The following is a 13,428-nucleotide window of genomic DNA, read 5'->3' as shown; positions in this document are numbered from 1 at the left end:
TATGACTGGCCCCTAGAAATCATTGTCCTCGTACCTTCCCATTCATCTCTTCTTGAATGCAATATTTGTCATTCCTCAGCCATGTAACATGCACCAGACTCTTCCCATACTCCCTGTGCAGCATCTGCCTCTCTCTCCATCATTACTACCATGTCTCCTGCAGTGGGATCTACATACAATGTTCAACACCTGTAGAGATCTTTCCACATTGCTCATTTCCAACACTATGCTGGAGATGCTTGGACTTTTCTATTTCTCTCTCTATATTTTTTATAATGGATTCCTTCATTTACACAAAAAACATGTAAAATTTTTATTGAAATTATAATGAATTTGTATATTGTACTGGGCAGAAATGACATCTTTATATTAATGACTTTCCAATTCATGACCATGATCCATCTTTCCATTTATTTAGGTCTTCTAACATTTCTCCAAACTGTATAGTTTTGGGGGGAAGATTATATATCTATCTTCATATTTTTATAATTTTGGAAGAATCTGATTTTAAATTCTCTGTTTTTAAATGGTATGTTAATCCCAGCAGGAGTGGAATGGACTGAGCCCTTTCAATGGTATAAGACAAACCACTGAGGCACTGACCTTATCTGAAGTGCAAAAGTACTGGTTAATAGTGGGTCCAAGCTGGGTGTTGGTGGTTTGTACTGGCTTATAACCATCATTTACTGATAATCATGACATTAATAACTGACTAGGTTCTCAGTTGTTCTTGATAAGATAATACAGAAGGGCTTAGTCCACATAGCCATCAGGTATAAGCAGCCCAGTCTACTCTCCTTTAGGGGCTTCCTGGATTTGAGATATTCTCTGCACATGTGGCAGGTTTCTAATCTCAGGGGTTCATGCATCCCAGGACAGCCCTGCAGAAGAAAACTGGAGACAACTTCTCTGACTCCACATTGTGAGGGATTACATGCTTGTCCTCACTGGATACATATGCTAATGTTATGCCAGTTTCTTTTCCTTCAATAAAATGTAGATTCCTCCTAAGCACTACCATTTGGGGTCCTGAGCCCTAGTATCCAGACACAAGTTAATTCTTTTTTTATATATAACAGTGAAATTCACTTTGATATATTCATATATGTACATAGCATAGATCTCTTTAAGCTTTAAAATGAGATACATGTTGTGCTTCTCCAAGCGGAGTGATGGTAGAGAGCGTCTTCTTTCTTTATTTAAATATTTTTTTAGTTTTAGTTGGACAGAGTATCTTTGTTTATTTTTATGTGGTGCTGAGGATTGAGCCCAGTGCCTCACACATGCGAGACGGGAGCTCTGCCACTAAGCTACAGCCCCAGCCTGAGAGCCTGTTCTTCTCTACAGAGCATTTTATGGTAGTTGTTCTCCATGTAACCCTTTTTGGTAACTGCTGCATGGTGTCCATAGTTGTTTTTTTCAAAAATATTTTTATTAGTGTATTATCTTTATACATAACTATAATTTTGACATAATTATACGTGCATGAAATTTAATTTGCTCCATTTCAGTCCTTCATACTTCCTCTTTCCCTCCCCTCCTCCCTCTGCCATTCCCCTTCCTCTACTCTGTTGGTCTGTCTTCTATTTATTTATTGTTTTTTTAATTGGTGCTTAATAGACAAGTTGATTCTTGATTATGGACCTGTATTTAGCAAACTTGTATACTCATGTAGCCATTATGCAATTCATCTGTAGACTCCTTTAGACTTCTATGCTTATCCACTCACTGTGTAGAACTTCCAATATGATACATAGAATCTGAATATAATATCCATGAATTATTCCCAATACAAAGCACTTTATAAACATTTCAGCAAGAAATATAAAGGAAGTAATCTTCCATTTCTAATTTTGAGGGGTTTTTACATAAAGAGGTGTTAAATTTTGTAAAAGTCCTTTTTAAAAAATATATCTTTATTTTTATGTGATGCTAAGCATTGAACTCAGTGCCTCACATATGTGAGGCAAGCGCTCTGCCACTGAGCCACAACCTCAGCTCCCAAAGGCTTTTTTTTTTATTGAAGTAGTGTAATGACCTTATGAGGATGTTCAATTTTGGTTACTGGTGGTTCTATGGAAGGTATTGCATAATTAGTAACTTAAAAAAATTAGCTAAAGTTGATACATTGCTGAGGGAATAGGTCAGAGAATCACAAACTTCTTATACATTAGTGAAATAGCAATCATTATGTATTAAAAATTTCCCTCAATTCCACTATCATAAAAGGCCTTTCTATATGGTTGGTATTATTTTTTTGTGGCAAACCAATAAAAGTTTTTAAAAATAAATCAGCCATTTAGTTTAATCGGCATATAAAAGGCCTTTTACAAAATTTAACACCTTTTTTGTGCAAAAAAACCCTGTTTTTTGGAGATTTAGGCCCCTTAGGCCTGCACAGGGAGCACAGCTGATGCTTTACATTCAGGATGCATGAACTAATAAGGCATGAAACTGGCTTTGGGTCCCACTTCATCTTACCCTAATTTTTATTTCTGAGAGTCTACATAAAGTAATTAAATCATCAGTGGATTTCAGACTCACTGGGGCCATTGTGAGACATTCAGACTTGCATCCCTCTGCCCAGAACACAGTGTCTAGGACATAGAAGGGCTCTTCTACTAGGCATAAGGGAGTTCGTGCATCCTGCCACAACCCTGCAGAAGAGAACTGGAGCCAACCCCTCTGACTCCACACTGTTTGGCAGCCTGAAGCTGCATGCTGGACCAGGCCCGGGAGGTTGGGAAGCATTTACTGAATGCCTGCAATGTAAAGGTCAAAAGGCAAAGTTGGGACAAGACTTCACCAGTCTCAAGGACCTGAGGGTCTTGGCTAAACCCTCTTTCCCTCACACAAACAGACTCAGCTGAGGCAGACTGTACCAAAATAGCACCTTTATTTCTCGTGGCCCTATGGGATGAGGTTGAGGGTGGGGCATATCCTGGGCTAAAAGGGCATCAGGCCCTGCTTGGTAGGGAGATCAGAGTCTTTCTCCTCGTGGACTTCTAGAGTCTTGGGGCTGGCCTGTGGAAGGTCAGGGTCAAGGGTGGCAGTCTTCATCAATCCTAAGCCCACATCATCCCTTCCCACCTCATATCTCCATGCCTTTGATAGGCCTTGTCTATGCCCCCAAGGGAACACCCTTTGCCCACAGACCACCTCTGAGGATTTTAGGCCCCTCTTTGCCCTCCCTTTAGGATATGTCTGTGCTTCCTTCCGTCAGATTCCAGGAATCACCACCTTTTGTGGGCCAGCTCCTTCCTCTTGCAAACTCTGGGTTTGAGCAGGTACCTGCAATCCATGCTTTTCCAGCTCTTCCTTCAGCCTGATCCAGAAGGGGTAGGTAGGAAGATGAATTTAGGAATGGAAGAGGTAAAGGGGTGCAGGAGAGACAAGAGTATGTGAAGACACAAGTGGAGAAGGGAAGAGAGACCCTTCATCCACCTTCCTGAAGAGGGTGAGGGCATAGGGGCTCTATGCCTACCTCTGCCGCTTCTGCTGCAGCTGCTGGCACCTCTGCTGCAGCTGCTGGTGGTGCTGGGATGCAGCCTCCAGGAGCTCCTCAGCCTTCTGGTTCTCTTCCTTGAATAGCTGCCTATGGGGCAAGGTGGGGAGTCAGCATGGGTCACTTCTTCCCTCTGTCCACCCCCACCTTCCATATCTTACACTGTTGCAGCTGCCTCCTGGCTGCGGAGGAAGAGCCCCTCAGTGAGGGTGGAGGGCCCCTCAGGCATGCATAGAGAACACAGCCGATGCTTTACATCCTCCAGCTTCACCTCAACCAACTTCTCTGCAGTGGGAAGGGGTTGTGAGCAGGTATAGGCAGGAAGGCCAGGTCAGGGCCACCCTTCTCCCCTGGCCTCACCTTCCTTGAGCAGCTGCTCCTTGCTGCTGTCCAGGGTGCAGATCTCCCTTGCTAGCTGCTCTGGCCTCTGAAGGGGGCAGAAAGATTTGTCCACACTTTCCATCTTCCCATGCCTCAAAGAAATCTGCCTGGACATGGCCATTGACCTCCTCACCATGACTCACTTCCTAGTACCTTGCCCCTCTGTGTATGTGAGCCACAATCCAGCCTCAGGACCTTTGTAGTTGTCATTCCTGACTTCCCCATCCCCTCCCATTCCCCAGAAACAGGCCTTGGGCAAGTTTTACACAAGAGAAAGCCCAAAACCTGTGACTCTGGGCCTTTATCTAGAGATATGGTCTCCAGCACAGTACTGAAGCTCCTCCCCTTCTCTCCTGCCCTCTCTGGCCTCCTTACTGACCCCTTCCCTCCTGATTCATGTTTCCTTGTTTGGTGTCTGGGATCCGCTGTGGACAAGCACCTGCTGCTTGCTCCATCTTCCCATCTGTGAACACCCTCAACAATGGAGGACTCCACCTTGGTTTCATCAGGACTCCTGACCACTGAACAGACACAGGACAGCAGCACAGATAGGTGGGCAGGACCAGCAATAAGCACATAGGGTGCCTTGAAGGTGGTGACAAGAAGCTGAATTGGGGAATGGTGACAACAGGACCACCAGGGCTGGCACAGGAACAGGTGGGGCAGATGAGGTGTGAAAGGTCAAAAGCATGTCAAAGTGACTCACGTGAAATTCCCAGAGGTCCTTGTGCTGGCCCATCAGAGCCTCCAGCTGTTCTTCAAAATCCAACCTGGGGCCCAACCACACAGGCATAAGGACCCTGGGCTGAGACTACTGACCCAGTTAGGTCTTCATACATAGCCCTTGGGATATGCCATGTGCTCCACGGGGAGCAATTTCACCCCTTGGACCCTCCAAGGCTCAATTCAGCCAGCTTCTCTAACTCATCCCTAACATTACCCTACCTGTGCCTCTCTGGGCCCCAGATCTCATGCACGGGGTTTACCTTAGTTGTCTTTGTTTGTTTTTCTCTTCCTCAATCTGGGAGTTCAGGGCAAAAATTCTCTCCTTGCACTCTTGCAACAGGGTATGCTTCCTGGAAAGGGAGGCAGCCCTCATCCACAGTCTCTGATAGACTCCTTGGGAGGGGGCTGAGGGGCTTCTGTTCTATCCCTTTATTCAGGTTCATGTCTGGTAACATGGTAGTGGGTGAGAGAGGGTGACAGGAGCACTTTCCCCTGTTGTGAGATTTCAGGAGATGCATGAAAGCATGGTCTCTCACCTCTGTGCCTCACTCTCCTTCTCCTGGCAGTGTAGACGAAGGATCCTTAGGGATTCTGCAAGGGAGAATAACAGGGCCCTCTCTATAAGAGCCCATCAAGGCATCAGGTTTGGGCAGAGGGAATAAGGACAGATCATATCAGATATGTGGGCACCTTATTGGGTTTTGACATTTTCTGAGACTGGTGGAAACCACAAGAGGAACACAAAATCAGGGGTCTTTAAAGGCTTCAGGTACTGTAGGAAGAGTGGGCTTCTGTGGAATAGCATAGGCAAAAGCCTGGAGACACAGAAGCCAGAAATACCTTGCTTTTTGCTCAAGATCTCCTTCAGGTGTACTTTCTCTTCATGCACTGGAAAGCACAGAGAATGTTTAGCATCAAGGACTTCCCATGATATGATCAGAGAGTCACATGGGGAACTGTGTAGAGCCCTGTCCTCAACCCAATCAAGGACCTCTTGAGGTGAGCACCCTCTTCTTGGTGCCCACACTTCCTATAAACACCAAGGGCCCTTGGATTCACAAAGATTGTCTGTGAGGATCTTGTGACACCCACCAGGGCTGGGAAGAAACACATCAAAGAGGAAGGGGCATTTGACCACAAGGAGGCAGGGTGGTGTCTTTAGGGAGGATGACTAGGGAAGGACTCTCTGAGAAGGGAACACAAGACAACCTTGAATGGTAACAGAGGCAACAGGGACTTGTACCATCTGGGGGAACACAGAGAGAATCATGGCAAAGGCTCAGCAAAGGTGTGCTTGGTGGGCATTTCTAGAACACTCCACCATGAGAACAGGGTATTGGAAGGACATAAAGGATATGAAGCTGCAGAGAGGGCAGGACACTTGGCTGTGGTAAGAATACCAAGTATCTGGAAAAGCAAGTTAGGAAAGGCTTGAGACATTTTGGGGACCGCTGTTGACTTCTAGATTGCTTACAGGAGTCGAGTTCCTTCTGTAGGGCATCCCAGACTGTCCGGGCCTCTCCCAGCTCCTCACTCGCTTTCTTTTTTGCTTCATCAGAGAGCAGATGGACACGACATTGAATGAGTACAACCTCTCACCGCAAACAGTGACAGTTAATATTTGTCTTCAAGCAAATCTAGAGGGGCCCAGATTTTACAGAGCAGGTAACTTTCATAGTACAGGCCTTTCTTGCAGGCTTGCATAGCAGTAGGACCAAGTTCACAGGCAGACTATGGTAGCTGCATGCAGAGAGTTCTGTACTTAATACTCTGTTGTTAATGTCATGAAATATCTATATACATATTTTTTAAAACACAGGCTTCTATATTTTTACTTTGCACTGGGGGCTGGCAAAACATGTAGCTAGTTCTGGAAAACAGCCAAGGTCCCTGAGCTCACCTTGCTGAACCTCATTAATTCGGTTAATCAGGACCTCAATCTGGGGCTCTAGACTTCCAGCTGCAGGGAGGAAAGGAGACTGAGATGATGACAGAGCAGGCAGAGATGATGGGTGCCTGCCTGTGTCTACTATCTCACTCTACACAAATCTACTGAGCATCTCCTATGCATCTCCTGTGCACAGGTGTTACATCATGGGCTCACATTCTGGGTGGGGAGACAAAGTACAGACCAATAGAGATTCTGAATCAGGTTGTGATAACTGCAGTCATGAGAAATGAAGTGGGACAAGGGGTAAAGAATGCAGGAGTAGGAATGGGAAAATGTCTTATGGGCCCCATATCACACAAGAGGACACGCCTTGAAGCTCTCGGGTAGAGTGTGGGTAGTCAGTGCAAAGGCTTACCCTAAAGAGGGGAGGGAGAAGCTTAGAGAGCAAGCAGGGGGCAGTGGAGCTGAGGGAGAAGGAAGTATGATATAGGTAAAAATCTCTGGATCTAACATGAGTGCTGTGGGAGCCAAGTGGGTGACCAGCAAGGGGCTTGAGACAGCATTTTGAGGAAAAAAAATTGCCTTCTAACTCCTTATATTTCTGCAATTTTGAATCATAGAGCCCTTTTTATCATTTACAATATTAAATTTTAAAATAAAGTGAAAGCAAATGCAATAATTTCCCATGGTTGTGAACTGTGGGGCTAGGATTGAACCCACATCTGCCTAACCTCAAACCTCAGGCTAAACCTAGTACACAGAGGAGACTCTTGACCTTTCTGCAGCTTTTTCACCATTTCCATCAAGCCTTCGATTTTTTGTGTAGACACATCCTGCCCTGTGGAGACAAAACCAAACATTTCAGAATGCAGTAGGGTGAAAGGCCAGGGGAAGTCTCTTAACAGAGCAACGTATGTTCCTTGTCCTGAGGCAGACAGGGCATTTAAGATGAACTGGGTGCATCTATGGTCAGCTTTTCCACCTACAGTGTAATGACACTACAGAGCCCCTTCACGAAACTCAAGGTAAAGGCATGACTGCACTCTACTGTTTGCGATCAAAGTTGAGCCAAAGTTCACAAAGTAATAATGGATAAAAGGGATATAAAAAACTGGCAATAAATTGAAAATCACTGCAACTGATCATTAGGAAATTCTAGAAAGTTTTATACAAAACAAGGACATAAGAAAATTTAAAAAGATTATCTGGTTAAAGGTATACATGTATATATACACACACACACATGCATATATATATATATACACATACATATATATATATATATATATACGTATATACATATACACATATACAAACAGTTTTCCTATGTATAATCAATAATGATTCTGGTTCCCTATAAAGTAACATTTCATATTAATTTCATAGTCATTATATACACCCGTTTTGGGGGGGGGTACTGGGGATTGGACTCAGGGGCACTTGACCACTGAACCATGTTCCCAGCCCTATTTTGTATTTTATTTAAAGATAGGGTCTGACTGAGTTGCTTAGTGCCTCACCATTGCTGAGGCTAGCTTTGAACTCGTGATCCTTCTGCCTCAGCCTCCCAAGCCACTGGGATTACAGGCATGCACCACTGCCCCCAGCTTACATGTCCATTTTTAACCCTCTAATAAGGCCTAGGAAATAACTTATGTCATTAACATCACAATAAAGGTAATCAGACATCATGAACCAACTAAAGCAAAAAGACATCATCTACTAAGAACTCTTGCCAAAAAATGATGCTCAGATTTACCAAAGCATCAGATCTAAATAGCAATTCAGAAAAAAATCAAGGATAGAACAACATGCTAAAAAGTATATCAGAGTACAATTAGTAACATCCAGACTGGGAACCTAAACAGGAAAAAAAACATTTCACAAATAAATTTTCAGGGAAAAGAAAGGAGGAAGACAGACCTTCCTAACAATAAAAGATGAGGAAAATAAGACCCTCAATGAGACACTTCAATAAATATCAAACAGTAGTCTGTAATTGGATCTGGGTTCAAATAAATAAAAATACTAACACAATCAGCAAGCTTTCATAATTGACTAGCTATTTGATGAAATGAAGAAATTATCTTTTTCTACTACAAAAATGCAATAATGGCATTACTTTCCTGGAAAGTGCTTATTTTCTAGAGATACACATGGAAATATTTATGGATGGTACTCTATGATGTCTTGGATGCTTTAAAATGAAATATTGAAGTGGGCAGTAGGGAGTGGGTATGGTAAAAAACAAAACAGAAATGAATGGCCAATAGTTATTAGCTGTTAAAGCTGTAAGATGAGAGTAATTATACCTTGTTTTCAACTTTGACATATGCTTACATTCACCAATAATTTTTTAAAGTTGTTTAACAATTCCCCAATCAATACAGTGAAGGTAAACAATCATTTTTATAGATGAGTGGAGAAAAGGAGATAAAAATGCAGTGGTTTGGATTCTTGCCTTCCATATGCTTATGTGGTAAAGGTTTGATATCTAGTGTGTGGTGGTATTGGGGGGTATTAGAACCTTTAAGAGGAGGGACCTATTTGAAAATCTCCAAGTCACATTAGGGCATGTGATTCTTGAAGGGGCTACTAGGACTCTGGTCATTTCTCCCTGCCTCTTTTTGCTTCCTGGCTGTCATGAGGTAAAGCATCTTCCTCTATAATGCACTCCTGCCACGACTGTCATCTTACCACAGGTCCAAAAGTGACAGAGCCAACTGATCATGGGCTGAAATCTCCAAACCTGTGACCCAAAATAAGCCTTTTCTCTTTGAAGTTATTTCACATATTTTGTTACAGTAAATAAAAGCTAATGATAACATAAAATTACATAAGTTACCAATACATATTTGAAAATAGTTACTGTCATAATTAAAGTGCTAATTAATATACGGCACCTTGTTTGTGATACTATGCAGGAACCAGCACTCATGTTCACTGATAGAGACTATGGAAACCAATGTGACTTTTGGAAGACAGATTGGCTACACGATATTTGGAAGACATATGTCCAATTCCAGGAGTTTATTGATTAAATATCCTCAGTAAAGTATGCAAGATATATTTGATGGCAGTGAAAACGATATTTGTGAAACTAAAAACATGAAACAGCTTGAGTGCTTATCAGTAGAAAACTTGGGGTTTAACAGAATGCTATGTAGCCACTAAAAAGGAGGCAGATCCATATGTTAACATGAATAAGAGATCCTAAAAATGTTAAAGAGAAAAGAAGTGCAGTGACCACAAAAAGGTCAACCAATGTATGTATGCCATGTTTAGATTATTCCTAGACAGATCACACACCTGCATTTAAAAAAAAAACAACACCTGGACAGTGCTTACCTCTGACGGTAGGAATCCTTGACAAAGGAACAGGAAGGAGGAAGTTTATTTTTCGCCACATACACGTCTGTATATTTTTATATTTTTAAAAATTTATGTTATAAAAATATGCCTTTTAAAAGCTCTTGAAAATCAATTAGAAAAATGCCAACTCTTCCATTTGAAGAAAAATGAGTGGAGAGCTTTAAAGGAACCCACATCAGCTTCCACACTGCCAGCCGTTTGGGTGTCTGTGCCCCCTCCCCACTGGCACTTTCACACCGTGATTTTCTGGGTGGCGACAGGCTGCCGTCTCCTGCACACGGTCGGCAGACGGGGAGGCAGGTTCCTTGGGGTCTGCAGGTGCCTGGGGGTACCAACGTGTCAGGATCCTTAGGAGCTGGGAAGAGGGTTCCAGAGGTGCCAGGGTTTGAGAGGCGGGTGGCCCGTGCAGTTGGGAGGAGGATCGGAAGGTACCCCGAGGTCGGGTCGGGAGGTCCCACAGGGGTCGGAAGGCGTGTGAAGGGGGTCTGCACCGCAGCCGGCGTCTGCCTGGTTCCACGGCTGCACCAAGCCCCGGTCGACCCAGCCAGGTGGGGCACCAACCCTTCTGGCCCACCCGCCATCCCCCAGTCCCCGGCGCCCCTGCGAGACCAGCCGCAGGCGACTCCAAGACCAAGCTGGGGTCTCTCAGGGGCGCGTCCTCGACGAGGCGGCACACACCAGGGCGTGGAGGCCGCCAGCCCATCGCCCTCCCCGGGAACCGTTCGCGGGGAGACCTCGAGGTCCCCTCAGCCAGGCGGCCACTGCGCGGAGCCTCCGCGCTCTGCCCAGAAACCTCTCCAGGGGCTCTGCAGCCCCAGCCCCGCGCCTGCCACTACCTCTGGGGCCCTCGGCTCCCTGGGCCGGGTCCGCGGCTCCCGCGGGCTCCACCGCTGAGGGTCGGGGCCTGGCCGCCATGTCTCTGCGCGCGCACCGCCGCCTTGCTCGACCGCTGATTGGACCAACCCGCACGGGGGCCGCGCCTGCGCAGTGGCCTGCACGTGCCAGTTGGAAGCTGGGCTTGGTCGAAGTCTGGCTCTGCGCCTGGCAGTTACGGCGCAGGCTCGAAGCTTTAGCCCGCAACTGCAAATCCGGTTTAGCGGGTCGGGGAGTGGGCGAGCTTCCAAGCTGGTGATTGGCCAGTTGAGCAGGTAATCACTTGCGCGTGGTGGGCCCCCAGCTCTGAGTTTCAGCAGTTGGGAGGATCAGCTCCTCTCTGCCAAGTGCAAGGCCCCCCAAAGGATGGTTACCTGGTGTGGAGAGAAGCAGATACAAAGAAGCTTCCAGAGTTTTCCCCAGGAGGTTGGGGGAAGAGCAGTCTCAGAGGGAACCCACCAACCATAACCCATAACCTCCTCAGCTCCAGAGGCCCAGCAGTGAGGCCCGGGCAGGGAGGAGTGACTGAATTATCCAGAATGCCTCAGGGTAGCGGGTGGGTGCTGCCTGCAGCCTCCAGAGGCATCTGGGTCATTCCCTTCGGAGCCTAGACTGTGTTCACCATGACAATGGACAACCTGGTGCTGGCAGTCAACCTCTTTTCTTAAAAGCCATGATCCTAAATCAGGAACACTTAATCCCAAAGACTATCTTTTCCTTAGGCTCTACAGTGTTTCTGCTTCCATCTTACAGCTCAGCCCTTGGGTAAACAAGTAACGTGTTGGGTGGGCAGTATGTGGCTGCTTGGCCACCTGTAATCACGTTCACTCCTCTGTTGTGCCTGGTCCCTAGGCTGCAGCAGTGCGTGGTGTAGTTAGGTGCAGTGGTTGGAGTCTTAGAGAAATTATTTTTTTGACTCTTTTTCTTGTCTTCTGAATTCCTGCCTCTGGTGATGACAACCATAACTACAGCCAGGCATGGCTTATAGGGATGGAAATAGATTTTATGCAGTACTGACAGTAAAGGAGAGAGCAGAGCTTTATTATTATTTGTGCAGAGATGATTTGCACTTTTAAAGCAAGAATGGGGAAGGGAAATTGTGTCTAGAGATTCAGCAAAATGGAAAAGGACAAAAGTTTGATCAGTGTAAATGTGACTAGACCATCAGAGTTTGTGGCAATAGTCTAAGTAAGGATCCTATCTTTCTGCAGAGGCTGAGATGGACTTTTTCCGGGTTGATGTTCATGTTTCTTAGATATTACTCTCAGGTTCTGAGAGAAGCTCTTCTGAATAGCAAGAGATGCATATTTTCTGTTTTAAGCTCTTTTTAGCAAATGCTTCAAAACAGGGAGGTCAGGGGCTTATCTTCAGATGTTGGCTTGGATGAGTAAGTTTCTCTGGAAGCAGTGGGTTTTCCTCAGGATGACATTTTAATTAAGGTAGTGCAGGTAAGGTGTTGCTGGGGACACATTTGTATGCTGCTGGAAGTCAGGCTGGATTCCTTTGGTCAAGCCTCTTAGAGTAAGTGTTTGTACCAAATCTGATGAGAGTTCTGCAGTTCTCAGTGGGTCCCTGTCCACTGAAATGGCCCATGGTACATATTCTCTTTAGTTGTGTTTCTGTGTTGCCTCATATATTTGGGGGAGTTGCCACTAGATTGAAGCAATCTTGACTACTCTCACTGGTTCTTTAGGCCAGTATGGTTTAGTAGTGAAGCATTAAAAGTGGATCTGGCTCAGAGGATAATTGCAGTAGTCTGAAGAGGCTAAACATAATGGAGAGCTGACACCGCCCCAGAAAGGCTCCTGGTCTGGCTGACTTGTAATCATTTTTACAGGTTCTACATCACAGAAGGCAGCTTGATGCTGTGTGGGTCACTCAGAAAGTTCACCAGAATATCTTGATGCCATACCTCACAATCTTTGGATCTGGAATAGGAGGATGAGGACACTGGCAGTGACCTTCCAGAGGACCTGATCTCAGAGGATGTCCTGCTAGTAGGAAACTTGGAGTTGTGGGAACTGCATCCTTGTACTCCTCATCCCAGATTGGCTCACATAGACTCAGAGGGCAGCAGCAGTGACAGCTGTGTCTTGGGCTGTAATGGTGGGGGGTGCCACCCCTTAGCCATCCCTGGAAATCCACATAGTCTTGGATCCTCCCTGCCTTTGTCTGTGGCCATTTCTGTGGCTTAATAGTACCTGGACACCTGCAAGGAAGTGCCTGTGAGGGAGCTGGTCACAGTCGGAGGTGTAGACCTGAGGACCTCCAGGCCAGTTTTCCTCTCCTGTTCCAGCTACAGCTCCCAGACAGGAAGGGAAATGACTACACTACTCTAACAGTCTCAGAACCCCGACTTTTCCAGCTACATCGTGGTCATTGTGGGGAGAATGGCTCAAGGGTCTGAAGTTGACTTTGACTGGGACTGGACCTCCTGAGAAGGGGCCTGGATTGAGGCATGAGGCCTTTCTCACTCCTTGTGCTCAGCCCTTGTGAGGAGGGACCTCTACCTCCGAGTCCTGATAACTAACTCATACAAACCATTTATAGCTTTATTGATGGTAAATAATAGCTCCCCTGTGTTCTACCTTCATTTCCTTAAAATATCATCCCAGACTCAGTGGACACAGGTGAGATGCCATAACTAGGTGAAACACCCTCTCTCTGGGCCTTCCTAAGG

General features: G+C 45.5%; 1 protein-coding gene across 2 annotated transcripts; it reads right to left on the bottom strand.

The window, feature by feature from the left end:
- Positions 1 to 2,874: 2,874 nt before the first annotated feature.
- On the bottom strand, positions 2,875 to 10,812 carry Syce1 (synaptonemal complex central element protein 1). 2 transcript variants are annotated; one of them, XM_040273545.2, is made up of 13 exons: positions 10,712 to 10,812; positions 7,279 to 7,341; positions 6,513 to 6,572; positions 6,087 to 6,161; positions 5,453 to 5,500; positions 5,149 to 5,203; positions 4,873 to 4,962; positions 4,593 to 4,656; positions 3,866 to 3,932; positions 3,667 to 3,790; positions 3,485 to 3,595; positions 3,241 to 3,325; positions 2,875 to 3,024 (listed from the first exon to the last, which is right to left on the bottom strand). In XM_040273545.2, the coding sequence occupies exons 1-13, from the start codon at positions 10,788 to 10,790 to the stop codon at positions 2,947 to 2,949; spliced, it is 999 nt and encodes a 332-aa protein (XP_040129479.2). In that variant the 5' UTR covers positions 10,791 to 10,812; the 3' UTR covers positions 2,875 to 2,946. The 2 variants fall into 2 exon arrangements, with proteins under 2 accessions (XP_040129479.2, XP_077879743.1); XM_078023617.1 differs by having other exon boundaries at positions 3,292 to 3,325.
- Between the last annotated feature and the right edge of the window lie 2,616 nt (positions 10,813 to 13,428).

The sequence above is a fragment of the Ictidomys tridecemlineatus genome, chromosome 1 (assembly GCF_052094955.1).
Source record: "Ictidomys tridecemlineatus isolate mIctTri1 chromosome 1, mIctTri1.hap1, whole genome shotgun sequence".
Classification (NCBI taxonomy): domain Eukaryota; kingdom Metazoa; phylum Chordata; class Mammalia; order Rodentia; family Sciuridae; genus Ictidomys; species Ictidomys tridecemlineatus.
Note: the sequence above shows the minus strand (reverse complement) of the source record. Positions and strands in the feature narration are given on the sequence as shown.